This window comes from Protopterus annectens, chromosome 1.part1 (genome assembly GCF_019279795.1).
Source record: "Protopterus annectens isolate FY-2018-M chromosome 1.part1, PAN1.0, whole genome shotgun sequence".
Classification (NCBI taxonomy): Eukaryota; Metazoa; Chordata; order Ceratodontiformes; family Protopteridae; genus Protopterus; species Protopterus annectens.
The window spans coordinates 389,950,855-389,978,145 of NC_056726.1; the positions used below are offsets into that span (position 1 = coordinate 389,950,855).

Consider the following 27,291-nt stretch of genomic DNA (forward strand, 5'->3'; position numbering starts at 1 on the left):
GAGTCAGCAGAGTGATTTGCTTGATAGCCTCTGCCCTTTGATGTTGCGGTAGATTTGGCATGCCTTGTTTTCTTGGTAAGGTATGAAAATGAAACCTGTACCCTCGGTCTATAATGTCCAAAATCCATTTGTCCTTTGTCAGTCTGTGCCAGTTTTCTGCAAACAGAGATAATTTCCCGCCCAAGGGAGCTTCTAGTTGTTCCCTGGTAGGCGGTAGTAGAGGAAAGTCACTGAGCTTGTGGTTGTTGGGCAGGTGAAACCCCTGCATCACTTCTTTGGTTCCCTGGTTGCCATTGTCGTCCCCTGTAAGGGCCTCTGTATTGGCCTCTTCCTCGGCCACGTCTGTTCTTACCCCTTTGAAACTTTTCTGGATTAGGAAAGGACCAGTTTTTTGAAGGCCAATTCCTACTGAATCTGGGGGGTTGAACCTGGAGGAAATCTTTCACAGTCTGAACTGATTTTGCTTTTTCTTCGATGGTCTTTAACACATCCTTAGCATTTGCACCAAAAAGCTTGTTCTTTTCCAAAGGTGCATCCAGAAGTTTTGCTTTTACATGATCTGGTAGAGGTTGATCTTTTAACCAAGCATGTCTACGCATCACTGCCCTTGTCATAGCTGCCCTACACGAAGCTTCCAGTGCATCATATCCACACTGCAGGAAGTGATTGCTTACTTGCTGAGTGTTATGTACAGCTTCCTGCAAAGTCTTCCTGTCTAAAGGATCAGGAGAAGCTAAGGTTTTTTGTAAATCTTCTAAGAGATAATCCTGATATTGGAACATATGAAAAAGGCAATTCAAAGCTCTCATAGATAAGGTAGTGGATGTGTAAACCTTTTTACCCCATCTCTCTAATGACCTTGCTTCCCTGTTGGAGGGCAAAGGATTTTTTGAGGTGGAGGCTGAAACTCCTTTAGGCCCCTGTGAAATAGTTTCCAAATCAGCAGTATGGGCCCTGAATAAATGGGAATGAGTTTTTGGGACCCTGTAATACCTGTCTGGCTTGGCTGGAGCAGGAGGAAGAGAATCAGGGGTAGCACTAGAATCAGAATACAAATCATCCAGAACATCAAGTACAGGAGGAATAGCTAAGGGCCTGTGCTGAGGCTTCTTAAGGAAAGTCCTAAGGCGTTTCCTAGAATCAGAGTATTCCTGACCCTGCCACTTGAAATGTTCCCTCATGGTGTGCAGAACTTCCCCAAAAGAAATATCCTCAGGAGGGGAGGTCGAAGGTATGGAATCTTCTGCATCCGAGTCCTCATAGGTCTGGAAGAGCTCTTCCTGGCTATCAGAGTGGACAGAGCCCTCAGAGTCTTCATCAGAAGGAGAAGGGTCAGAGGGTTCAACCCGGGGCCTTTTATCAGGAGGAGGCTGGGATCCTCTCTCAGGATGGGCCTGTGAACCTCTGATCATGGAAATTAAATCAGCAGCCATGGACATAATTTGTGTCTCCGGAGTCGGCTGAGGTAAGGATTTGGAAGCAATATGCTTTGTTTTGCTGGCTGCCTTAGCCCTAGTGTAGGCCTTAATAGACATGGCCATAGGAGGCCTGGCGGCTCCACGTGCAGGAGTGACCTTGTCCACAGCAATGGTCTCGGGCATTTCCTCAGTTTCGGTATCCGGAGGAAAGTCTATAACTGGCGTCGGAGTAATGTCTGGAATCGGAGTCGTCGGTAATGCGGTTTCTTCGGTTCGGAGAGGTGGAGAGACCGTCTCAGAGGGAACCGGAGCACTCGCGCTAGGTTTTGGCGTGGAGTCGGTGGTAGACGCGGGCCGAGGATGTCGGTCCCGGTCTTTTCGCTTTTTGGGAGTTTGCGATGTCGGACGATCCGACAGCATGGTGTAGGCAAATTTATCGCCGAAAAAATCTTCAGCAAACTCCGCCGGGCGCCTGAGAGTGCGCTTGTTGAAGCGAGCACAGGCTACACAGGCCGAGACATCGTGGTCTGGGCCCAGGCAAGGGAGGCAGTAAGAGTGGAAATCCTTATGAGGTATTTGTTTACCACAAAAAAGACAATTGTTAACTTTTTCAGTAATTTCTGACATCGGCTGAGGAAAGAAAAGGTCCCCAATGGGGTACTTAGCTTTTTTGATGACTTCAGTATCGTAGAATACAGGAGCTGACCGACCGGCACTTGCGAACTGCTTCTGCTTCGGGCACCGCGCGGCAAGAAAGACTGAAGAAAATGGCGTCGGCTGATGCTTATGTACTCCAGCCGCTCTGATGTCGGAGAGAAATGCGACATCAGCCGACGTCGGACCCAGACTTTGGAATCCGGCCGACCGAGGGCTGCCTGAGGCAGGACAACCCCACATGTTATGACTGCAGTTGCATTCTTGAAGGACATCAGGAGTTTTCTCCTGTGTCGAGGGTGACAGCTCCGAGGCCGATGCTGGAGCCGAGCTCACCTGCCCCAAAGCTCCGAGGGGGAGAATGGGGTCGGACAAGGGTTCGATGCCACTCCCCTGCTCGGAGCAGACAAGAGAGTCTCGGCGCCCAGATCCCTCGATAGAAGGTATAATCGAGGTAATCGGAGCAGACATCGGAACCGAAGGAGAGATGATGATCGGCGCCGACGGTTCTACTACCTGCGGATCCATGGTCTCTGACTCCAAGCTAAATGTAGTTGGAAGAGGAACAGAAATAGAGGCGGTTGGAGCCAATACCTGTTGAGGTGGGCTGGACAGAGTTTTTGCCAGTACCTGTGACTTAAGCAACCTACTTACTACTCTCTCCACATCATGATCCGATAATCTAGAGGATCGAGAGGAGTGGGAAGAATGATGGCTATGTTCACTCTGTAACAAAGGTGACTGAGGTGCCGAGTAGATGGACTCCAAGGACGGAGGCCTCAGTCTCTTATGGCTCTGAGACAGCTCCGAAATAGCAGATGGAGCCGACGGAGGAGTTGTCTTGCATCGACATACTTGGTTGGTCAAGTAAAGGAGTTTGCTCCGAAGGTGGAGCTGACGGCTTGACAGACTTATGGGATTTCGCTGGCTGAGTACTTTTAGCCGGAGAATCCTGAGGCTTCAATAATCCCAGAAGGATTCATTTGTTTTTCCACTCCTGCAGGACCCTTGGACTAAAAGCGTGACATACAGAGCAGGAGTCCTTGCAGGTGAACAGCTCCCAAACAATATACACAACTAATGTGTCCATCTGTCAGAGACATTTTCTGACAGCATGAGTCACACTTTTTGAAGCCTGATACCTTGGTATCTTTAGGCATTATAGTAACAACAACCACAACAATAATAATAATAAAAATCTATACTACAAAAAACAAGAAACAAATATCCTTTTTTTTTTTTTTTTTTACAGTTTAGAAACAGAAAGGAAAGCCTTTAATTTAAACTACTATCCTAAGGGGGGGGGGGACTCTCTAATTTAAACGAGTTCAAAGGAAACAGAAGGCCTGCGAGTTGTGCAGCGACGGCCAACAAAGCTAAAGTACACAAGAAAGCGATAAGGGATAAAGGAATATATCTAGACAAAAATTGACAAATACTTGACAAAATTTCAAGAATAAACAATATATTAATAGAAAAAAACTATACTAAGCCTGAGCCAGTAACAAAGCAACCTCGCAGCTGTAGTGGCAAATGAGATCTGGGTAGCTGACGCTGGGCATGCTAGGATAAGGGGTAGCCTCGAGCCAGTAAACAGCTCTTGAACTATAGAAGATGGCCAAGTCAGAGCCGGGTATCGGCTCCGAACCCAAACAGCAAGAGCAAAGGCGAGATGTACAACTTAACATCAAGTAGTTCCGAGGCAAGTAAACCACTGAAACTATCTCAAGCACAAAATCCTGTCCCGACGTAAAACATCAATAAAACTCAGCTTAAAATCAAAAAGTAAACATTTCCTCACAAAAAGTTTACATAAGTAAGAACGTAACTCAGCTGTTAGAGTTCAATAACAGCCCAAGTCACTCTATTTCTTAAAAATGATAAAACTGACATTTTCAGGCAGAAAGTAATAGAACAGGAAAGCTTTCTCCATTTGTGACATAACTGCCCAACTGTAAATGGATTGCTAGCCAAATGACAGAATCACAGGGTCCACCTATTAACTGCTCATTTTGGCAGTAAAAAAAGCTCTGAAGTAATTTAGTTTTGGCACGGTCTTTTATAGGGAGTCACTTAAGCACTTCTGGGAGTTGCAGAATACATGGAAGGTGCTCAAAGCTTTGAGAATCTGGTTGATGCAGGGGTAAAACCCAAATAAAGAATAGTTGTGTATAATCCTACCATAACCATAGATGTTCACTGCTGCAGTATTCTTAACCTGATGGATCTTCTGCTTGAAGGCAACCCAACATCGTCCAGTATACAAAAGTCTTATACTACTGTAGGGTATGTGGGACATCACATGTAGGCTGCAGTTGGATGTAATCCATAAAAGCAACTTACACACATACCATCCTCAGAACTGAATGCCCCAGGAGGAATGCCAGACTAAGGATGTAAAAAGGTCAGTACATCCAAGAAAAACAATAGACCAGGGAGAAAGAGGGTGGTATAGAATACTGCGGCAGTGAAGAGAAGAACATCTGTGGTTATGGTAAGATTTTGCACAACTATTCTACATCCTTCAATTCGCTTACTACAGTATTCTTAACCTGTAGGAGAATGTCAAAGCCCAAAAAGGGAGGATGGAGGGGCAGATGAGCTCTCAATGAAGCCATGTAAGATGGCTTTAGCAAATCCATCTCTGGATCTGAAGATGCCATCCAGTTTACAGTGTTTGGTAAAGTAAGACCAGGTGACTGCTTCAAGGGTGGGGCTGTTGTCTAAGTCCTTGAAGAATGCCTAAGAGGAAGCCACAAGCCCTGGTAGAAGGGGCCTTCATGGGTGAAGACAGGCTCTTTCCATGGAGTGTGTAACAAAGGCAAATAGTCTTTGAAATCCAAGAAGAAATAGTCTGCTTGGAAGCGGGTAAACCCAGAGCCCTGGAATTAAAGTTCACAAGTAGATGATCAGATTTTCTGTTGTCTGTGTACATCTAAGGAGTGTAGTACCTTCTCACTGTGGTTTTGGGAAGAAGGTAGGTAATTGAATGGACTGGTTAAGGGATAACTCATTAATAACCATTTATGGCATAAAGGAAGGATTTGCTCTCAAGGATGCCCTGTCGTTATGAAAGACCAAGAAAGGGGGCACTGCCATAAGGGCTTGCAGCTCTGACATCCTTCTGGCTTCAATGCCACTAGTAAAACAGTTTTCCAAGAGTAATGGCCAAAGATACAGGCTCAAAGGGGGTCAGAGTTAAATTTTCAAGAATAAAATTAAGGTCCCAAGGAGGAAGAACAGGTTTCCTGGGAGGCCTAATGTAGAGGACACCCTTTTCACCTCAAATCTGGATGCTAGAGGGGAAGATAGAGGCAAACAAGCAAAAATAGTGGATGTGTGCTTTGACAGAAGAATAAGTCAAGCCAGCAGAGAACAATTCACACAAGACAGAACCACTGGGATTTCCACTGTCAGCGGGTCTTAGTTCTTAGAGAGACACCAGAGTGAAAATCTTTTCCACTTGGAAACATTAGATTTTCTGGTATTGGGTTTTCTGGCCTCCTGCAAACACTGAGCATGTCCTCTTGAGAAAAGGTGTCTTGATGGGGATTAGAACCCTATCACTCACAGTGTCAGCTGTAGCGTTGAGAGGTATGGGTGTATCAGGGATCCTTCATTCTGAGTAGGTCCACTATGTGGGATAACTTGTGGAGATGGCCCTTGGCTAAATGTAGAAAGGGGGGGATCCAGTGCTGTTTTAGCCACCTAAGTTTTATGTGAGTAGGTCCATTCTGTGGGGTAACTTTTTGAGATGGCCCTTGGCTAAATGTAGAAAGAGGGGGATCCAGTGCTGTTTTGGCCAAAAGGGAGTCACCAGCAAGATGGTCCTCGCGAATCTTATAGGTTCACAGGTAGGTACTGAGCTATCTGCCCGAAGGCATATATTAGCCCAGCCACGTTGTGCGGTATTCACTGCCCCTTTGGTTAGTTCCCTAGGCCCTTGATCTAGCAGCTAGTACCCTTGGCCCCTATCTAGTAGAGCTGTTGGTATGATCCCTGGTGTGAACTTTGTTACCCATCCACTCGTCAAGGTTCCTCTTGAAGAGTGATAGTGAGGGGCTCTGTCTTATGTAGATCGGGACCTTGTTCCATAGCAAGGGAAGTCTTTGCGAAGGGAATCTATCCCTCCAGCATGTTCTATTCATTGTTGTGCTGAGGTTTATATCCCTAAAGCGTGTAGCTCGAGTAGATTTGGTTTTGCTAAGATGGAGCATGTTCAACAGTTCTGGGTTGGACATGGCTCTGTATGTTAGACAGAGATCACCTCTGAGAAGGCGGTATGCAACAGAGAACAGTCTTAGTTTTTTCAATCGTGCTGCATAAGGCAACTGTTTGAGGCCAGTAATCCTCTTAGTGAGGTACCTCTGTGGTCTCTCCAACTGCTGGAGATGCCTAGCCAGGTACATTCCAATTGGTGCATTGTACTCAATAATGGATCTGAAGAGGGAAGAGTAGAGGGGCACCACTACATCCTTAGATCTTGATGCGAACCCATTCCTGATCAGATGGGTCACATAGAAGGATTTTCTAACCACCTTGGCAACATGGTTATCAAAGGAAAGCTGACTATCTACTTGGGTCCCTAGATCCCTTATTACTTCTTCAGATTTCAGGGGGTTACCTCCTATGTGGTAGTTCGTGGGTACTCTGTTTTTTTCAAAGGGGATTACTACGCTTTTATTAGCATTTAGCTTGAGACCATGGCTTTGACACCTTGCATCAGTCTCATTAAGGCCCTTCTGGAGGATATCCATGTCGGCCGGAGACTCTATTATAGCACCCAGTTTGCAGTCGTCCACAAACTTGGTCAGCCACAGCCCTTCAGTGCTTGCCTGTACTTCTGAGAAGTATATGCCAAACAGGAGGGGCCCCAGGACAGAGCCCTGAGGCACACCGCTCGTTACTGGTCTGGATTCGGACATAGATCCTGCGACTCTTACTTTGTGGGATCTGTCTGAGAGCCAGTTTGCGATCCATCTTGCGACGTAAGGGTTTATGCCCAGCTTTGTGAGTTTATCAATAATACCCGAATGGGGAATGGTGTCAAATGGTTTAGCAAGGTCAAGGTAAGTCGTGTGTACCTCCTTTCCTTTATCTCTAGCCTGAGTAACTGTCTCAAAGAAGTCCACCAGGTTCAGGAGGCATGATCTGCCCTTGACGAAGTCGAACTGTGTGGGTCAAGTGTTTGGAGGTTCCCAATCTCTCCATTTATGAGTTCCATAATGATTTGCACCATTGCCTTACAGATCAGACTGATCAGGCTTATTGGTCGGTAGTTCCCAGGGTCGGTTGTGGGCCCACCCTTGTGCAGCAGAACCACCGTTGCTGTGAGTCATTCTATGGGCACATGTCCTGTCAAGAGGCTGAGACTGAACAGGGTATTCAGATGTGGGGTTAATTCATCTTGGAGCTCGCGTATGACACAGCCCGGGACATCATCTGGTCCCATGGAGGCAGTGTTCTTAGCTTTAGATAGAGCCTTATTAACCAACGTATCAGTAATAATTGGAGATGCACAATCCCCTGGAATAGTAATAGGCCCTGTAGGTGGTGAGGGTGGGTGGGTGGGTGGGGTGGGGGGAATTTGCACTGAACCTATCAACCAAGATGTTGGCAATGTCAGTGGGGTCAGTGTATTTTGTTCCATTTTGTACTAGCTCAGAACAGACCTGAGCGTTGCCATTTAGGTTTTTGACGTAACCATAGAAGGCCTTATGGTTATCCTTGGCAACTTTCTTTTCGAAATTGGCTTTAGTTGAATTGATGAGGGCCCTCAATTTCTTACTAATGCTGATCAGGGATGATTTTTCTACTTGAGATTTGGCCTTTTTTTGTACAAGTCTCCTCCTTTTATTGTATAGTTTGCTTATGGCCGGGGTCCACCAGACTGGTTTCTTCTTGCTTGAGGAAGGAGTCTTGGTTTTATTTGGGATAGCACGGTCCATGCAATCCTGAAGATGTATATAAAGTGCCTTGGTATAGGATTCTGCATCCTGGATATCATTATCCTTCTGCAAGGGAATAGTGAAGCTTTCCACTTCTGACGCAAGTAGTTTGAAGTTTGCTTTGGAAAGGTTTTTTACTATGGTTTCTTTGACTGGGGGAGGTGGAGGGGTGAGGATGTCCAGGGTTATCAGTTTGTGGTCTGATCTGACCAGAGAGGGGGTGATAATGGATGTGGTACAATGGGCGCCCATATTTGTGATGACTAAATCCAATATGTTTTCCCCTCTAGTGGGAAAACATACCAGTTGTTCAAGGGCATTTGAATTTATAAATTCTATGAACCGCTGGGCATAGGAGTTAGAACTTTGGTAGTTCACCCAGTCTATACCACGGTAGTTGAAATCACCCAAAATTATGGTGTTGGGTAGGACCTTTATATTTTCCAATGCCTCAAGGAATGCTGAGTGAGCATCTTGGGACATGGTGGGCGACCTATAACACGCTACGACTTGAAATGTGGTTTTGCCGGCTGATAGTTGCGCATGGATTATCTCTGGGGCATCATGCTGCGCCACTAACCTGTGGGCATCCTTGATGAATATGAATACACCTCTGCCCTTTGTACTGCGATCCGGTAACCGAGGCCGGGAGGTATGATATGAATTGTAACCTGGTAGTGCTGGGATGCTCTCTGGAGCCTTGAACCAGGTTTCCATCACTGCACAAACATCGATGTTCTCCATACTGAGGAGTGCCTCGAGTGCGTGCATTTTGAGATTGAGACTTCTGGCGTTGAGTAGCATTACCCTTAGTTTTTGGTTATCTGTGCTGGTTACGGTGGTTGGTTTGTCCTTTGAGCCTTGCCTAAAAAAGGCATTACGGGGGGCGGCAAGAGCCTTGTCGGTATTCGAAAGCCTAGGGGGTGACAGGTGCAAACCATCTCTGGCGAAACAGCAAGGCTTGTCTATCATGTCATCCCAGGCAGACAGACACTGGATCCCCTTAGAATGACACCAGAAGCTTAGCCAATTGTTGAAATTGATCAATTTGTCTTTGTATTGTGGTATCATTCTAGGTGAAGGTAGTATGCTACTCAAGGTTAGGGTCATACCAGCTTGGGCTACATGATCAGAGAGCTCCTCAATGTCTTTTTTCATGTAGTCCAGGGAGGTACGTCTTAGATCATTCACACCAACATGTACAATGACAGCGTCATACTTGTACTTGTTCTGGAGTGAACTAAGTGCCTGTGTTATGTGGCGGATCCTAGCACCCAACAGGCAGCTGACAGTAGCCTTCTCCTTGTTCAGCCTGGTGAGTGGAGGACCTCTGTGCCTTACTATAGAGTCTCCTATTACTAGCGTGTTGGGTATTGTGTTTTGCCTTAGGGGATGTCATGAGGCACACTGCTGAGGTGAATTATGTGTTTTCTGGCTTGTGTTTGGAGGTGCAGGTTGCTTGCTTGTCTGCTTTGGAGGGCACTGTTTCTTTTTCAGATTGGTACCTAGTGCCTCCGAATATGTTTTTGTGTATTTATGTGTAGGTTTTGCCGGTGCTTGTTTTGTAGATCCATGTGTGACTGGTGGTGTGATGCTAGTGTGTCTCTTCACCTCTTGACTGTCTGTTACAGTCATGGGTTGAGAGCGCTTAGCCTCCAGTCTGGCTGTGTATTTGCATCTCTCACAAGTGTTTGTGTCTAGAGGTAAGAGGAGAGGGTTGTCTCTATACATGAGGCAGTTGTGACATTGCCTCAGGATGTCCAATTCCACCAGATGAACTGGAGAGAACACCTGAAGCTGACCTCTAGACATGCTTGGATAAGTGAATTTCACTTGTCTTGTGGACAGTTGAGAGTCTTATGCTGTATTATAATAGTGCTGTCTAGGAGATATGGAAAATAATAGTGCTGTCTAGGAGATTTGGACAAGTGCTGATTTGGGTTATGCAAGTGCTGCAATAAGAGCAGTTGATCTGAAGCACTTGAGTTGAGGCTTGCCTAGTTGTAAGGGAAAATTTGCAGCGCACACTTTGTGGAGCCAGGAATAGTATACCCCAGCTAACCGGCGCTGCCCGATGCTGCTCTGTGTGCAAGACCGCGCAAAAAGAGAGTTGCAGGGTTTTAAGAAAGAGAGATCAAAGAGTTTGGAATTGACCCAAAATGGCCAATAAAACTACAGTTTCTAGGCAGTAACCACTCCTATGGGGGCAGGCACGCTGCTCAGTGTTAACCACTGCCACTGGTGAACACAGAGACTTCCTTTTAGCCAAAGTAAGCACTGGCCTCCAAGAAACTTACAAACAGTTCAGAACAGCAACTCTGCAACTGAACTTTTTTTAAATTATAGAAAGTGGGAAAATAGCAAGATTTTTTTGTTTTTGTTTAAGGGTAGCAGAGACACACAAGTAGCAAACTGGTCAAAACAGTGCAATAAATGACCCCAACACGTGTGTGCTAGGTCAGAGGCAGGTAAAATGCAATTTTAAGAAAAAAATATTTTAAATTAAGTACAACACAAAAAATGCAATAAACAGGCTCTAGGTATGTTCTAAATACTGTTTCTAACACAGATATCAACCTTTGCAAGCAAGAAAATGCCGAAAAGTAGGCGGCAATGCAGTTTTTCTAAGAAATAAATCAGAAGAAAATACTTAAAATCTCAAAAGTGGCTCCTTTCTTCTCTCAGCGTTTTCTCCTCTTGGTAGGTGCTTCAGCAACAACTATCAAGCCTGGAAAGACCGTCATAGATTAGTACTAAGCTAGCTCCCCTTGCGAGCTGTTTTAAGCTTAGCCAATTACCCCTTGGGAGACTCAAACCCTGCACCTTGTGTTTGTAAGGCAAACACCTTAACCATAAGGCCACCCTCACAAACTTGAAAATGATCTTTGGTACTAGAGGAAGGAGAAGGGAATGCATATAGAAATATCCCCTTCCAAGAAAAGTCGAGGGCATCTACCTTCCAAACCAGAGGACTTGGGACACTGGCACAACATTTTTTAAGCTGTTTGTTCGAGGAGGGGGGGGGATAAGTATATTTGAGGAATACCTCATTGGTGGACTATGTCCAGGAACACATCCCTGAGAAGCATCCATTTGTGGGACTGAGTCAAGGTTCTGCTTAGAAAGTCTGCCACAAGATTCCGGTTTGAGGGAATGTACACTGCCTGAATAGTTATGAAGCATTGGACAAGAAATAACCATTCCAGAAGAGCCAATCTGCAAAGGAGATGGAATTTGGTACCCCCTGCTTGTTCACATACCAAAGGACTGTCAGGTTGCCTATGAACAGCTGTAGAGGATCTGGGCAAAGAGGAGGGTGAAATGCTTGTAGAGCTAGTAGCAATGCTCGTACTTCCCTGATTTTGACGGGTTCTGTTTTTTTGGGAGGGAGACCAAATTCCTTGAACTGTGAATTTGCCCAAGGCTGTTTCCCAGCCATTATAAGATGCATCTGTGTAGAGTTCTAGGACTGGGGTGAGAGGATGCAGAGGTAGTCCTGGATTTAGGTCTATCTGCTGGATCTACCAGAGCAGTTCCCTCTTTAGGCAAGGAATGAGGGGGGCTTTGAATTCTAGTGGGTGAGAATGCTGGGTCCACACTGATCTGAGGAACCACTGGAATTTTCTCATGTGGAGTTTTGCCATCGGTACCATGGGAATGGTTAAAGTCATGAATTCCAGCACCCTCAGGAACTCCCCGGCTGTGATGCAAGTCAAGGGGAGAAGGGAGTGAAAGAAGGATCTAAGGTCTTGCACCTTATGAGGTGGAAGCGACACTTTCACTACATCTATCTGGTTTTGAAAAACTCAGGAAAATGTGGTCCTGTGAAGGGGTGAGGACCGACTTCCTGTAGTTGATGGTGAATCTCAGTTTTTCCAGGATGGAAAGGGTGGTGTCCAGGTTTTGGAGTAGTGTGTGAGAAGCTGGAGCCTGTGAGAGCAGGTTATCCAGGTATGGAAAAATCTGGATACCCAGGAGCCTGCAATGATCAATTACTGGAGCCGGACATTTTGTGAATACCCCTGGTGCTGCAGAAAGAACAGGCAAGGCAGAGAACTGAAAATGCCATGAAGCCACATAAAAAATGTAAACATTTCCTAAACATGGGGTAAATAGGGATGTGAAGGTAAGCATCCTTTACATCTACATGTTCCTTGTGGAAGGATAAGAGGAAATAAGAGTTTGGAGTGTCAACATTCTGAAGGTAGGAACCTTTAAGCAGGTGTTGATGTAGGATGAATTCCGGACTGGTCTCCAGGGACCATCCTTTCTGGGCACTAAGAACATTTGTGAATAAAAGCCTTTCCCTCTTGAGTTTGGAGGAACATTTTGAATGAAGCCCTGCTGACAAAGCTCCCAAAGGAGCTTGGGGAAGAGGGGCAGTTGCTCTCAGAGGGGTTGAGGGATGCTCATGAATGTGGGTGTAGAGTGCCAAACTATAAAGTATCCCTTTTTGATTATAGAAAGAACCCAGGTGTCTTGGATGATGCTTTCTTACACCCTGTGAGCATTTGAAAGGTGAAGGGGGAAAGGGAGACATCTGAAGGGTAGTCAGATTCCTTGCTTTGTCAAGAAAGGACTACCTTTGTTGTGAGGGTGTCTGTGAACACCTAGGCTTCTTGCTGTCTCTTCCCTCCTCTGGAAGACTTACCAGAAGAGTGCTGGGTGTGGCTATGGATGGAAACAGGCTTAGATAGGAAATTCCTATGAAACCTGGGCACAGCAGAAACCAGGATGTGTTTCAACTTTTCCCTTGTTTTTTTTTTCCCCTGTAGGGACTTAGAGAGGCTGCGGCTTTACCAAATAAGGCGGAATTGTCCAATGGTGCATCCATTAATTTAGATTTGAAGTCATCCAAGAGAGGTAGCAACCTGAGCCAGGAAAATCTTCTAAAACTGACCCAGTGGCAGCTGCCCTGGCACAAGCCTCCACAGCATCACAGTTGCATTTAATGGAATATCTTGCTACTTGGAAGGAAGCTCCCAGGATAGACAGAGCCAAGGCTTTTCCTTCTGAATCTGGAAGATCTGCAATGGCACTACATGCCCAAGACAAAAGCTCTAAGGAGTACTTAGTAATATTTGTCTAATAATTGATGTCCCTGAAAGCCAAAGTGGCTAAAGAATAGGCTTTTTAGGCATTTTTATCCAGTCTCTCAAGGCTCTACTCTCTTTGTCTGATGGGAAAAGAGTGGTAAAGGGAAGCATCCTATATGGTTTATCTGTAGCTAAAGAAATGACTGCTGGGTCTGCCACAAGACACCTAGAGAAGAGTTTACAATCCTCAGGAACCTCGTACGAGTGGTCTGGTTTCTTGGGAGTTGGGGCTCGAGTGTGTGGGTTCTGTGAGGCATTGTGATAGGCATCCAGAAATGCAGGCTGTATTGGTGGAACTGCAGATGGGCCAGGGACATCAACTTGTAGAAGTTGGTAGTATCTTTTCTGGACATCAAAAATTTGGGAAGTGTCCCACTTAAAGTGTTCTCCCATTTTCAGGACAGTTTCACCAAAACACCTCTCTTCCACAGGGGAGCCAGCAATGACAGACTTCTCTCAGGGGAAGCATATTCCTGAGGAGAAGAAATCTGTATGGAATAATCCAAAGACTTCTTCATCAGAGGAGAATTAATCAGGAATTAATGTCCTTAATCCTTTTTTTTGAGAAAGTTGGGGAGCAGTTATAGGAGCAGGCTGAGAGAGGAAGGTGGCTTGAGTACCATGGAGGCCTGACACAAGCTTTGAGAAAAGACCTGCCAATCTGTAGGGGTCCTCTCTGGCAGGGGATAAATGTTTAAGTTTTTTTTTCTTTGCAGGAGAAACGATTCTATGTAATGTCGGAGGATCGGACAAAAGCCTGCATTCAAATGTTTCTGATGCAATCTCTTCCCTTACTTGAGAACACAGTACACTCATAGGACCATCTGTACTTTCAAGCCCAGTTTCCCCCACGACACCCTGACTGGACGTCTTTTCTACCTCCAAAGATGTGCTTGCAGCCAAAGTAATGGCAGCCTCAGAAAGTACAGTTGTGTACACTTACCATAAATGTAGATGTTCAAGTGTATTCACTGTTGCAGTCATAACATTTGGGTAATCTGCTGGCAGGTTGCCCTCAGTCGGCCTGAATTCCAAAGTCTTTGGTCTTGCGTCAGTTGCTGTCCCCTCTTCCATGACGTCAGGTCGTCAGGGGTATAAAACAAGCAACCAACGCCATTTTCTTTAGTTTTTCTTGCCCCAAATGTCAGGTGCCCCCAAAAAGGTAGCAAATATATATATATATATATATATAAACTATATATATATATGCATCAATACAAACTTTACCTTCATCTACAAGCAAATACACCACACAGGTTGTAGAAGATAGAGAAGGAATGATAAACTCCAGAATGACAGGGGATGGCGGGTGGGTAACCTGGATGGCAACAGTGAATACACTCAAACATCTACATTTATGGTAAGTGTACACAACTGTACTATGTTCTTCGTGTTTCACTGTTGCAGCCATTACATTTTGGTAGAATTCCAAAGCTATGGATGGGAGGCTGAAGCTAAACAGCATTAGGTGTGGCTATAAGGCCCTGCAGAACTGCAGTGGTAAAGCCTGCCCTGGACTTAGAGTAGAGAGGCAAATGATAATGCTTTGTAAAGGTGTGAAGAGAAATCCAAGTAGCAGCCTCTAGAATGTCTTTGGTTGGTACTCCTCTGAGAAAGGCTGCTGAAGTAGCTGCAGCTCTGGTGGAATGAGACCTAATGCCCTTGGGCACAGGTTTGCTATGGTGTAAGCAGCAGAAACAAATGCAGTGGCTTATCCATTTTGAAACAGTCTGCTTTGAAATAGCCTTTCCTTCTGATCCTGCAGCATATGTCACTAGTAATTGCTCAATTTTTCTTAGAGCTTTAGTCCTGCTCAAGTAGAATCTTAGCTGTCTGTGTAAGTCCAAGGAATGCAGAATTATCTCCCCCTTGTTCTGCGGATTTGGATAAAAGGTTGGCAGATGAATAGTTTGGTTAAGGGCCACACTGGAAACCACCTTAGGCATAAATTAAGGATTTGTCCTCAGAGACACCCTGTCTGGGTAAAATATGATAAAAGGCTCCACGGCCATGAGGGCCTGTAGCTCTGAGACTCTTCTTGCTGAATTAATTGCTAGTAGCAGACCGGTTTTCCATGATAAGAACTTTATATCAGCAGTAGCAGCTGGTTCAAATGGAGGCAGGGTTAGCTTTTCTAACACATAATCAAGGTCCCATGCAGGTATTGGTGATCTAGGATGCCTTAAATTTTTGGCTCCTCTAAGATACTGCTTTAGTAAAGGATGAGAAAAGATTGGTGGCTCTGTATTGTAATGAGCTGAAATGGCAGAGGCATGGATTTTAATTGATGAGAAAGATAGGCCTTTGTCAAGCATCTCAGTCAAGTATTATAATATCTGAGGAATATTTGGTTCTGCTGTATCAGTTCCTTGTGCTTGATTCCAAGCACAGAATCTCTTCCATTTATCAACATAAGATTTTCTAGTACTAGGCCTTCTGGCTTCCAAAATGACATACATCACAGCTTTACTGAGAGGTGTTGTTTGTATAACTACATGATCAGCTATGCCGCCAGGTTCAGTGTCTGGAGTTGATTGTACAGGATCTGATTGTTTTGATGGGACAGTAGTTGAGGTCTTTGAGGTAAGGTCCAAGCTGGGTATTGAGACAAGTTCCTTAGGACTGGGTAGTATTGATGGGGCCAGTCCGGGCAATTAGTATCATCTTTGGTTTCTCTTGTCTGACTTTTAGTAGGACCCTGGGAAAAAGAGGCAGAGGAGAAAAGGGGTAAATGGACAGGTTTTTCCAACTGAAGGATAGGGCGTCCACTTTCCATGCTTGTCTGTGATAAGTCCTTGTGCAGAATCTTTTCAACTGATAATTTTGAGGAGAGGCAAATAGATCTATGTCCGGGCTCCCCCATTTCTTTGGTATCATGCTGAAGACTTGTGGATCTAGTTTCTACTCATGAGGGTCCATAAGATTTCTGCTTAAATTGTCTGCCAGAGTATTTTGTTTTCCTGGCAGGAATTGAGCTTGAAGATGTATTTGGTAAGTCAAAGCTGTGTCCCACAGTGCCATGGCTAATCTGCAAAGGGGGTATGAGTGCATGCCCCCCTGCTTGTTTATATACCACATAACCGTGGTGTTGTCCGTCTTTATCGGTAGTTGTCCTGGATGAAGTAAGTTCTTGAAGGCTGTCAGGACATTTGGAAGAGCTAGCGTCTCTTTTTGGTTGATATGTAGATGCATTTGTTTTGGGGTCCATATGCCCTGAATGCATCTACCCGCCATGTGGGCTGCCCCAGGCATAATCTGATGAGTCTGTTAAGGTTTGTCTGGCAGGGGATACAGTGAAGGCCCGTCCCATGTTTTGGTGGCATGCCTTTGCCCACCATAGAAACTTCTGTTACAGGCAGGGAATGAAAGGAATCATTGTTCCCAGACTGTGACAATGTTGACTCCATAAACGTTTTAGGTACCATTGAAGTTCCTTCATATGCAGTCTTGCATATGGGATCAGTAGGATGCAGGACGCCATGAAGCCCAAAGCCTGCAGAGTTTGTCTTGCAGATAACTGGGTTTTTGTTGCCATCAGTTTGAAGTAAGTAGTCAGTTGCCTTTGTTTGTCTGGCATGAGGTAAGCCATCTGGGCAGTTGTATTCAAGCTTGCACCCAGGAATGTTATCTTTTGAGAGGGTACCAGTTGTGATTTATTTTCGTTTATTGTGTACCCTAGGAATGTTAGAAGCCTTTTCACAAACGCCAGGTGTTGAAGAAGAATGCCCTTGTTCTCTACTTGAATGAGACAGTCATCCAAGTGAGGATATATCTGTATACTTCTTTGTCTGCAAAAAGCAATTACTGGTGCCAGGCACTTTGTAAAGACCCTGGGCGCAGTAGATAAGCCAAAGGGCAGTGCAGAGAATTGGTAATGCATTAAGCCAGCCTTGAATCTGAGGTATCTTCTGCAAGATTGTCTTATTGGGGCATGCAGGTATGCCTCTTTTAGGTTTAATGTCACCAGCCAAGCATTCTTGCCCAGCATGAGCAGAAGCTGCTGCAAAGTCAGCATTTTTAATTTTTGAATGTCCAGGTATGTGTTCAAAATCAATAAATCCAGTATTGGCCGCCAGGCCTTGCCCTTTCTGGGTACCTAGAAAAGTCTTGAGTAAAAACCTTGTCCTTTTTCCTGTTCTGGTACTGGCAGAATGGCCCCCATATCCATGAGGGACGTAACCTGTTTCTATGTCTCTGCCCACTGATTTTTTTGGCAGATCTGGCCAATCGTTTGCCATTGGCAGAGTATGGAAATGGAATCTGTATCCGTGTGATAATATGTTTAGCACCCACTTGTCCTGGGTTATTAACAGCCAATTTTGAGCAAAAAGTGTTAATTTTCCCCCTAAGGGTGCTGCCAAAAGATAAGTGCTTGGTGAAGGCAGAAGGAAGTCATTGGGACTGTTTTCTGTAGGTTTGTGCTTTATCTCCTCCAGATTTGGAGGTAGAAGCATCCCATTGCTTTGACCTGTAAGAATCTTGTGCCTGGTATCTGGAACCCTTAGGGCATCTGGATTTCCCCCTTTGAGCTCTGTCTGACACAGGAAAGGACCAATTTTTTGTAGGCCAATGTCTACTGAATCTTGGTGGCTGCACTTGTAAGAAGTCTTTTACAGTTTACATACACTTAGCTTTGTCTTCCACTTTCTTTAACACCTCTTCTGCCTTAATACCAGAGTATTATGCTGTAAAGGTACATCCAGTAATTTAGCTTTAACATGATCAGGCAAATTTTGCTCTTTTAGCCAGGCATGCCTCCTAATCACAGATCCAGTAACTGCGGCCCTGCAGGAGGCCTCTAAGGAATCAAAACCACATTGCAAAGTATGCTTTCCAACCTGTTCAGCTGCATGCAATAATTCCTGCAATTCTTTACTTTCTGCACATTCAGAAATCAACATCATTTTCTGTTTCAGCAATCCCATAACATGTTGTTGATACTGGAGCATATGAAACTGGCAGTTTAAGGCCCTAACTGACAAGGTCGCAGATGTATAAACCTTTTTTCCCCATCTATCCAGTGCCCTTGAATCTCTGTCAGTGGGGGTAGGATGTTTTGCTGTTGAGGCCTTAACTCCTTTTGGACCCTGTGAAATAGTTTCAGGATCAGCAGCAGGGTTTCTAAATAAAAATTTGTGAGAGTCAGGGACCCTGTAATATCTTTCCAAACAAAGTCCTATGCACGGGGGAGTGCACGGCCAAAACCATATCTGTCAGCCTTGCTGGGAGCCAGAGGTAAGGAGTCAGGGGTCAAGCCTGACTCTGAAAACACATCATCCACAATGTCTAAAACAGGGGGTATGGCTAAAGGCCTGTCCTGAGGGAGAAGAAGGAAATCCCTGAGCCTCTTTTTGGATTCTGAGAAATCCTGACTCTCCCAGTGAAAATGCTCCTTCAAAACCTGCAAGGTTTCTCCAAATTAATAATCCTCAGGAGGTGATGCAGATGGTATAGACTCCTCTGCATCAGAATCCTCATAGGGAGGTATAGATAATTCCTGATAGAAGAGAAATCAGAAGAAATAGAAACCTGATCTGAAGATTCATAATCAGTGTCTTGCCTAGGCCTCTTATCAGGAGGGGGATGGGAACCCCTGATCAAGGTAATAAGGTCTACAGCCATTTTGATCATCTGTTTTTTAGGCATAGCGGCCTGTGCACATGGCTCATGAGTCGTTTTTTTAGTTTTAGAAGTTGCTTTTTTCTTTGGTTTTGCAGCTGTCATCGGTTTGATATAAAAATGTTGAGGCCTGAATACACCCTCACAAGCCGGTGTCTGCTCAGCGGCTCCAGACCCATCCGTAGGCAATACATTCGTGGATCCAATACTTTGAGTATCTCGCAGCGTGCCGGACTCCACATGGGTCTCGGCAGGGGCCTGCGACTCGAAAGTAGCAGTTATCAGGGGCTGCGAAAGCTCCTCACCAAGTACCGGCGAACCGGCGACTGGCTTAGGAGAAGCTTCGTCATTGGTTTTGGACCTCGGCTATCTGTCTCCGTCCTTTTCTTTGCAATTTTTATGTACTCCAGTAGTCGGATTGCTATTCGATGACATTTCAGGGTAGTTAAATCTGTTTCCAAAATACTTTGAGGCAAAAATATACCGACGCTTAATAGTGCGCTGGTTAAATCTAGCACAAAACTGACAGCCAAGCACGTTGTGATCAGGGCCTAGGCAAGGAATACAGTATAAATGGAAATCCTTATGAGGTATTTGCTTCCCACAAGTAACACAATTATTAACTTTTTCTGACATCAGTATGGAGCAAGAAAAAAGTTTCCCCAATGGGGTACTTCGCTTTAGTGAAGACTTCGGTTCTGAAACTCAAACTCGAACATTTCAGGAGTCGGCCGACCGGCACTTGCGAAATGCTTCTGCTTCGGGCACCGCGCAGCAAGAAAGGCTAAAGAAAATGGCATTGGCTGCTTGTTTTATACCCCTGACGTCATGGAAGAGACTACAAAGACTTTGGAATTCAGGCCGACTGAGGGCAACCTGCCAGCAGATTACCCAAATGTAATGACTGCAACAGTGAAACATGAAGGACATCTGTGCTCAGCCTGTGAATCCGTGCTGAAGTCAAACGTGCCTTCGGGTTGACAAACATCTCGGGAATAACGTCTGATGGTGGAGGTGCAGTGAAAGCCACAGACCGAGGTTTCTTGACCTTGTGCTTCACCAGCCCAGCATCAGACCCCAACGTAACCTCCATATGATTAATTAACAATTTCAGCCATTGGTTCTCTAAATAAATAGCAAGATAAGAGAAACGGCTTCAAAGGGACTTAGGTACGAAGGACTGGCAAATGCTATAGGACTTGTGGTCTTGGTCAGGCCCTAAACAGACACTGAATGGCTGTCCTTATGTGGAATTTGTCTGCCACACTGGCACTTGCCCTTCCTTGATGACATAACCAAGACAGTGATAAGAGAAAATATTCCCCAACGGGGCACGTGCAATCACTGAAACGATCAGACCGACAGTTGGAATGGCATTCTGACTGGTGTCAGAAAATTCTGAGAATGGTACTGCATACATCACTTTTATGACCTACGTCTGACTGCAGCCTATGTGCAACTTCCCACGTACCCTACAGTAGACTTTTGTATACTGGCTGACGTCAGGTCGCCTTTAGGTGGGAGATCCCTCAAGTTAAGAATATTGCAGCAAGTAAACAGAAGGACATCTTAGGCTGCTGCAACAGTGATCCATGCTGTTTATCTCAGGATATTTTTTTCTCTATTAAAGGCTCATCTTGTGAACTCTGCTGCCTGCAAAAATGTTAAACTTGTGCATCACCATCAATATTTGGTTTAAATCAATTCTGAAATTACGAGGTTTCCTAAACAAACATTTGTAATACAATTAAGGAACTATGGCTTGCCATAATCCCATCAAGTTAATTTTCTTTACTGAGAGACAAAGGGAAACCATAAAGTTATACACGTACTCCCTGTACTTGAGCCTGCAGTTACATTTAATATTGTTGACTTTTCACAGAGTAAATAAATGTTTAGTTTACTCATACATCAGCCTGGTTGTATATACTGAAGTTAATGTACGCAGAAAGTCTGAGTGTTAGTGCAGTATAAGCTTACAAAGGGCTCTTGTATGACTGCCTTGGGGGCACATGACTTTTTACTTGGGAGAGACTACTTGTTTAATGTAAACTGCACACACACTTGGTCTCTTTTAAACCAGTTAAACTAATACATGCTTAAGTATTTCCTTTGAACATCTGTACTTTCGTGGTGTACAATTTAATTGCTAGAAAATTCTGTTGTTCTTAGTAATTTTCTTATCTTGTGATAAATTCACCACTAAATTAAACACGAAGAACATCTATATTTACACATTAATTTCTGATTTTCACTATTACTTGTCTACAGTTAAGGAAAAGGGTCTACGTTTTCTCCACATTACTGTGAATAGTGAGAAAAAAACAGAATGACTAACATCTTACAATATTAAGTGAAGATTTATTCGGAGAACAGCAAAAATGTTTTTGGAGACTATTGCATATTTATTGGGGACTTTGCAGGCATCAATATTCCTTTCCTCAACTTAGTAGACTACTTCAAAATGTTTATATTTGGAGATCATAAATCTGTATGATATATCTGTAACTTCATAAACATAGGATTCTAACTGTAGCCTTCTGTACTAGTAGTCAGTATAAGCAGGTTGTCTACAGAAAACCAAAAATAATAAACACAGCTTCACTGTAACTGATTTCTTACTTTAATAAGTGCTGGGGTTGGTTTTGTTGGAGGTATAACTTCATTTGGAGGGGGTCTGGAAGGCTGAGGCTCAGAAGGAAGTGATTTGCTGCACTCTATGCCAGATTTCTTTGGAGCCAAAATCTAAAGTAAAGAAACAACAAAATTATAACACTAATGATAACAGACATTATTTTTTAAATAAATACATTCTAGCTTGAACCACAGCTTAAGTAAGAGTGGCTATAGAGGTCTGTTCTCAGTGCAAATTATGCAAGATATCAAGGAAAATTATGGTAAGGTAACATTTACGGAATTAAAACAAGTTATTCCCGTAGCAAAGATATAGCGCAAATCAAGCTGCACAAAAAATGTGAGACACCTGCAGGAGGCCTGTTCTATCAGCCCTGTAAAATCTCCCAGCAAAGAAAAGGAATGTATAAAAGAAGACCGGGGAGGGGGGCATCACTGGATGTCCATCGGTCAAGTGATGAAACACATCATGTAACTATTTTACATCCACGTCTTCAAAGAACAGAAAACAAGTAAGTCTGTAACATTTTAAGGGTCTGGACATCATATTCTTCCATTATACTACTGGTGCATGATACTGCATAAGACCAAGAATTTCAGCTGGACCTTATAGGACCAAGGATGAGAAGCTGTGTGTCTGGACAGAGCAGTTACCATGGGTACTTAACATGCATTTTTTCATGCTGGGTGTTAAGATTACACAGACACATCTCCCTAAACATGATTACACAGATACATCTTCTAACCACCTTGCCTGCTTTTAAAAATAATGTACTGAAAAAGCAGAAGGTGGTCAGTAAGTAAATTGAAGGAATGCAAAAACAAAGCTGAAAAATATACTTAAGAAAAAACATTAAGTAATGAAACATGTTTTTTTTTTTTGAGCCTTAATATAAATAAGCCTTCCCTAGCACATATCATATAATCTCAAACCAACAGTATTGGAGGAATGAATCAATGAGCATAAAGAAAAAAATATATAGATATTTATTCAGCTGATGAAAACGTTATGTACTCACCATAACGTTCTTTCTGTGTTGTCTATTTTCATTCTTCCTCAAATAATAGGTTTGGATAGTGGCAGCCAAAAACTCTTGAGCTTCTCCCTTACCATAATGCACCAACCCCAATTATCTCAGATCTTGTTTGCTGCCTTAGTAGAAAGTAAAACATGGAAATTACTATGGAGAAGCTATACCTGGAGCTTATATAAAAATTAAGGACATACATGTCCAATAAGCATTCATTCTTCCAGAAGCCTTTAGGGTGAGGGTTGGTGGGAGGGGAGGGGAGGGGAGAAAAAATGAAAATGGACAACACAGATGGAACGTTATGGTGAGTACAAACTTCTTTATCTGATTATGTCAATTTTCATTCTGTCCTTAGGTGAAGGTACAGAGTCTCAAGCTACCTAATTTCCAGGGTGGATTCAGGGAAGGACTCAAGGAAGGATACAACCAAAAAGATGCCCTTCCTCTGGAGACTAGATCTAATCTGGAGTGAGTAACAAAGGTATGGGGAGTAGACAAAGTAGCTGCCGCACAAATTTCATCCATGGACACACTGGATTGAAAAACTGAAGAAGTTGCCATCGATCTGGTGGAGTGGGCTCAAACAGGCTTTGTCAGAGCAATACCCAATTTGTTATACACAAAAGAAATTCAATTTATCCGTCTAGATAGAGCAACTGGTTTACCCAATGATGGTTCTGCATATGAAACAAATAACTGATCAGAGTTTATGATTTTTTTTTGGCATATGTAAATAAAAATGTAACTGTCCATGAACATCCAATAAATGTAATACATATGCTCCTTTGTTAGAAAATTTGAGAAAGAATGTTGGCAAATTAATAGATTGATTTATATTGCATTCTGACACCACCTTTGGAAGAAAAGACGGGTTGGTACGCAAAGCAACTGTGAGTTTATGAAAAATCAAGTATGGAGGTTTCAAACACAATGCTTGGATCTTAAATTATGGCCGAGGTAGTAATCACTAAGAAAATTTTCTTCCATGAAAGATATCAGAGTTTGCATGTAGCCGAGGGTTCAAAAGGGGATTATGTAAGAGACTGCAGCACAAGGTTAAGGTCCCAAGGTGGGATTAAGAAACTGAAAATGTGGCCTTAAGAGTAGAGTGTCTTTTAAAAAGGCTTTGCTCAACTTATGGGATGCTACAAAAGAACCATCTATTCCAGCATGAAAATTGGAAATCGCTGCTAATTGTACTTTAACAGTAAAAAAACTAGTTCCTTCTTCAAAAAGATGTGCTAGAAATTCCAAGATATTATGAACGAGGGCTGAAAAAGGTTCAATATTACATTTCTGATCCCAAAAAACAAATCTCTTCCATTTGCTGGAGTACAGTTTGCTGGTAGAAGGTTTATCGGAGGACAAAAGAATATGATTGATTGGAAAAGAAAGCATAGATTGTCTGGCTATTAATGGAACTGAAGGAACCAGGCAGCCAGCCTGAGATTCACTAGGTCTGGCTGTATCATACCTGATGGGAGAGGCAGGAGGTTCGGAGTTGGATCCAGAAAACAAGGTGGCTGAATTAGGCGAAGCCAAAGGAAGGGAAACCAAATTTGTTGAGGCCAATAAGGATGACTTTGCTCTTCAACTCTGCAACTTTCTGAAAAATATGGGAATTAATGGAGTGGAAAGAAGCTCATAAAGGAGACTGTGGTGGGCAATCATGAAGTAAAGTGCTCCTCTGGGATCCCTGTGGGAGGACTACATCAAAGTAGTTGCTGCATTTGTTGTTCAGGGGGGGGGGCAAATAGATCACAACAAGGCTGACCCTATTGTTGGAAGACTGTATTCACAATCTTTTCATTGAGGGACCATTCGTGATGTAGAAGAATGCACATGCTTAATTGGTCTGCTATCACAATGGATTTCCCCAGAATGTGTGCTGGTAAAAGAAAGCAGTTGGAAGAGATTGCCCACTGCCACACTAAGACCTTATCGGCACAATGGGTAGGATTTGATTCCTCCCAGTTTGTTGCTGTACCAGATGACTGACATGATGTCCGACTGTACTGCAACTGTCCCCAAATGGAGAGCATTCTGAAATGCCTGCAATGCTAACAGCACTGCTCTCATCTCCAAGACATTTATATGCAAACTGGCCTCCTCGGGGGACCAGGTGCCTTGGACTACCTTCCCCATACAAAACCTCTCCCTCACCCCCAGTTGGGAAGCATCCGTGGCCACTATGGCCTTGGGTTGAGAAGGAATGAAAGGATGACCTTGTAGAACCTGGTCTGAATTAATCCACCATTTCAAATCTCTCTTGCAGATGTGAGCGACTCTTATCTTATATGATGCAGGTTGATAAAGAATTGACCACTGAGCAGTTAACACCCACTGAAGAATTCTCATGCAAAACCTGTCAAGTGGTACCAATGTTATTGCTGCTGCCATCGATCAAAGAGCCTGAAGAAACAGCTGGGCTGAAATTGAGGTGCTGCAGATCTTTTTTGACTTGAAGTCTTACTGAATTCTCGGTAATGGAAGGGAACCGATTTGTCGTAGTTTATGGTTATCTCTACATGAGGGCAAGTCTGGAGAACCTGGTCTCTTGCACATATAAAGTTGATGCCTGGTCAAAGCTGTAATGCACAAGTCGTCCAGATATGGAAACACTCGGAATCCTTGCAGTCTTAGGTGAGCAGCTACTACTGACATGCACTTGGTAAACACCCAGGGGACTGTGGTGAGTCCAAAGCGGCAGTACTCTGAATTGATAAGGATTGGTTCCCAGCCGAAAGTCTAAGTACCTTCTGGACCGTCTGTTCATCTTTATGTGATAGTATGAGTCCTGAAGGTCTACAGAGCACATCCAGTCATCCTTGCCCAAAAAGGGGAGAATGGTACGAACCGTGACCATCTGAAACTTGGATGTTCTTCTATTCATATGCTGCTGTATCCGTAACATGAGGGAGTTTGCCTCTGGTTGACTCGTACGTCCGGCCATTTTACAAAAGACAGTTGCTACTGTGAAGGTACGTGTGGCGTCCCATGTCTCTCAGTGAATGTTGACCATAAACAGATGGGTATAAAATGGATGTCAGCATGCACCTACCTCAGAACTTTTCTGCCACCTGTGCGACTGCCAGCTCCGGTCATAGCTCACTTGCAGAAGTGACTTTGTGTTGTCCATTCTCAGATAAGTACCCCATACAGGTTTTTGATTTTTATTTTTACTGTGTTTTGGGTTCATGTAAGGTAGAAAGGGCAAGTGTCAGTGTGGAAGGCAGATTCCACATAAAGACTCGCACAAGCTCTGCCTATTCTGTCTAGGCCAAGACCACGACTACACCACTTGTGAAATCTGTCAGGCCTTTGTCCCCAAAACCCTCAGGAGTCATCTTTCCACATTAAAGTTATACCTAGAGAACCAGCACTTGAAATGTTTAACTAAAGACATGGACTCAACATTGGGAATCTTGGAAGAGACGCCCACTGAAAAGGCCAAAAAATCATAGCCTGATCCAATGACTGTGACCTGTATTCCAGCCGTACCTCTCAAGGCCAGTGAAAGCCGAGAGTCCAAGTCGGAATCTGCAGACCTTCCACAGACAGGTACCCAGGCGAAAGCTGCCGGCACGTCCCAGAGGGAGTCACAGGCATCCAACTTGGGAACCGGGGAGGGGAGCTACACTTATTATTTCTAAGAACCCACATGGGGTTTCCCAAATTACTGTCCGCAAAGTTATTTGAGACCTTGTGGAGTGTTGCCCACCGTCCAGCCCTCTGTCCCTGCATCACATCACAGACACATGCGTGTCGGTGGCCCACAAAAAGGAGAAGCAAATGACAAAGCATACTGCTCCTTCTCCGATGTCCATACCTTCTGATCAGGTACCTGACTGGCAGGCTTTTACTCAAGACCTACTTAATGCCTGCCTTGCATTACGCTAGGTCTCTGCTCCTACTCAGGCTCCTTCAGCTTCTACCCCTAACAGTAAACTAGTTACTAACTTATCCTTTGAAAAGGATTCTTCAGGGGATGAATCCCTTACACTTCACAAATTGCCTCCCCACTGGAGTATGCTTCTCCAAAGGAGGAGTCAAATGGTACAGACTCTCCAGAGGAAGATATTACCTTTGGGGAAACTATTGTGCAGATGAAGGACTTGAAGTGGGACTGCAGCCAGGTTACTGAGACTCAAAAATGGTATCATGACCTCTTACAAATGGAGTCCCCTAACCAGTCTGCAGTCCCTGCTGTGCATCCTGCATGTCTGGATGCTTCCTGACTGCCTCTAAAAACCCACACTCACAATCCCCTGCACCTAAGCACCCAGACAGGTTTTACAAAGTTCATAGATTAGTACTAAGCTAACTACCCTTGTGAGACATTTTAAGCCTAGCCAATTATCCCTTGTGAACTCAAACCTTGCACCTTGTGTTTGTAAGGCAAACACCTTAACCATTAAGGCCACCCTCCCACCAAAAAAATAAACAGCCTCTGTAAGGCTCAAACCCAGGACCCTGCACACCACAGACAAAGTGATTTACCACTAAGTCATGCCAGATATATATTATATCATCCCAGATGGGACTCAAACCCACAATCCCTGACTTAGGAGGCCAATGCTTTATCCATTAGGCCACTGGGACCTAAAGATGCAAAATTTCTCTTCAAGGCCCCTTCTGCAGATCCTGCCACCATTTTGGTGGCTGCAGATAAAGCCTCCAAATTCCTCCTCTCCATCTCCCTCCTTCTCTCTGACAAGGAGAGTAGATTAATGGAATGCCTAGGCTAAAAAGTTTACGCGTCTGCCACTTTAACAGTGAGAGCTACTAACTACCAAATGCACATGGCCAAATACTCATTGTCCCTTCTTTCTGATGGTATTAAGCAAATGGGTGAGCTCCATGATTCTCCTGCCAAGGTAAAAATTTCTAG

At 44.1% G+C, this 27,291-nt stretch overlaps 1 protein-coding gene across 2 annotated transcripts in view; it reads right to left on the reverse strand.

Moving 5' to 3' along the window:
* Window positions 1-27,291, reverse strand: part of MRTFA (myocardin related transcription factor A) — a 2,407,897-nt gene that overhangs the window by 935,175 nt on the left and 1,445,431 nt on the right. For both annotated transcript variants that reach the window (XM_044075412.1, XM_044075419.1), the window contains one exon: window positions 21,358-21,480. In XM_044075412.1, the coding sequence (XP_043931347.1) occupies window positions 21,358-21,480 (123 nt within the window). The remainder of the gene's footprint in view (window positions 1-21,357; window positions 21,481-27,291) is intronic.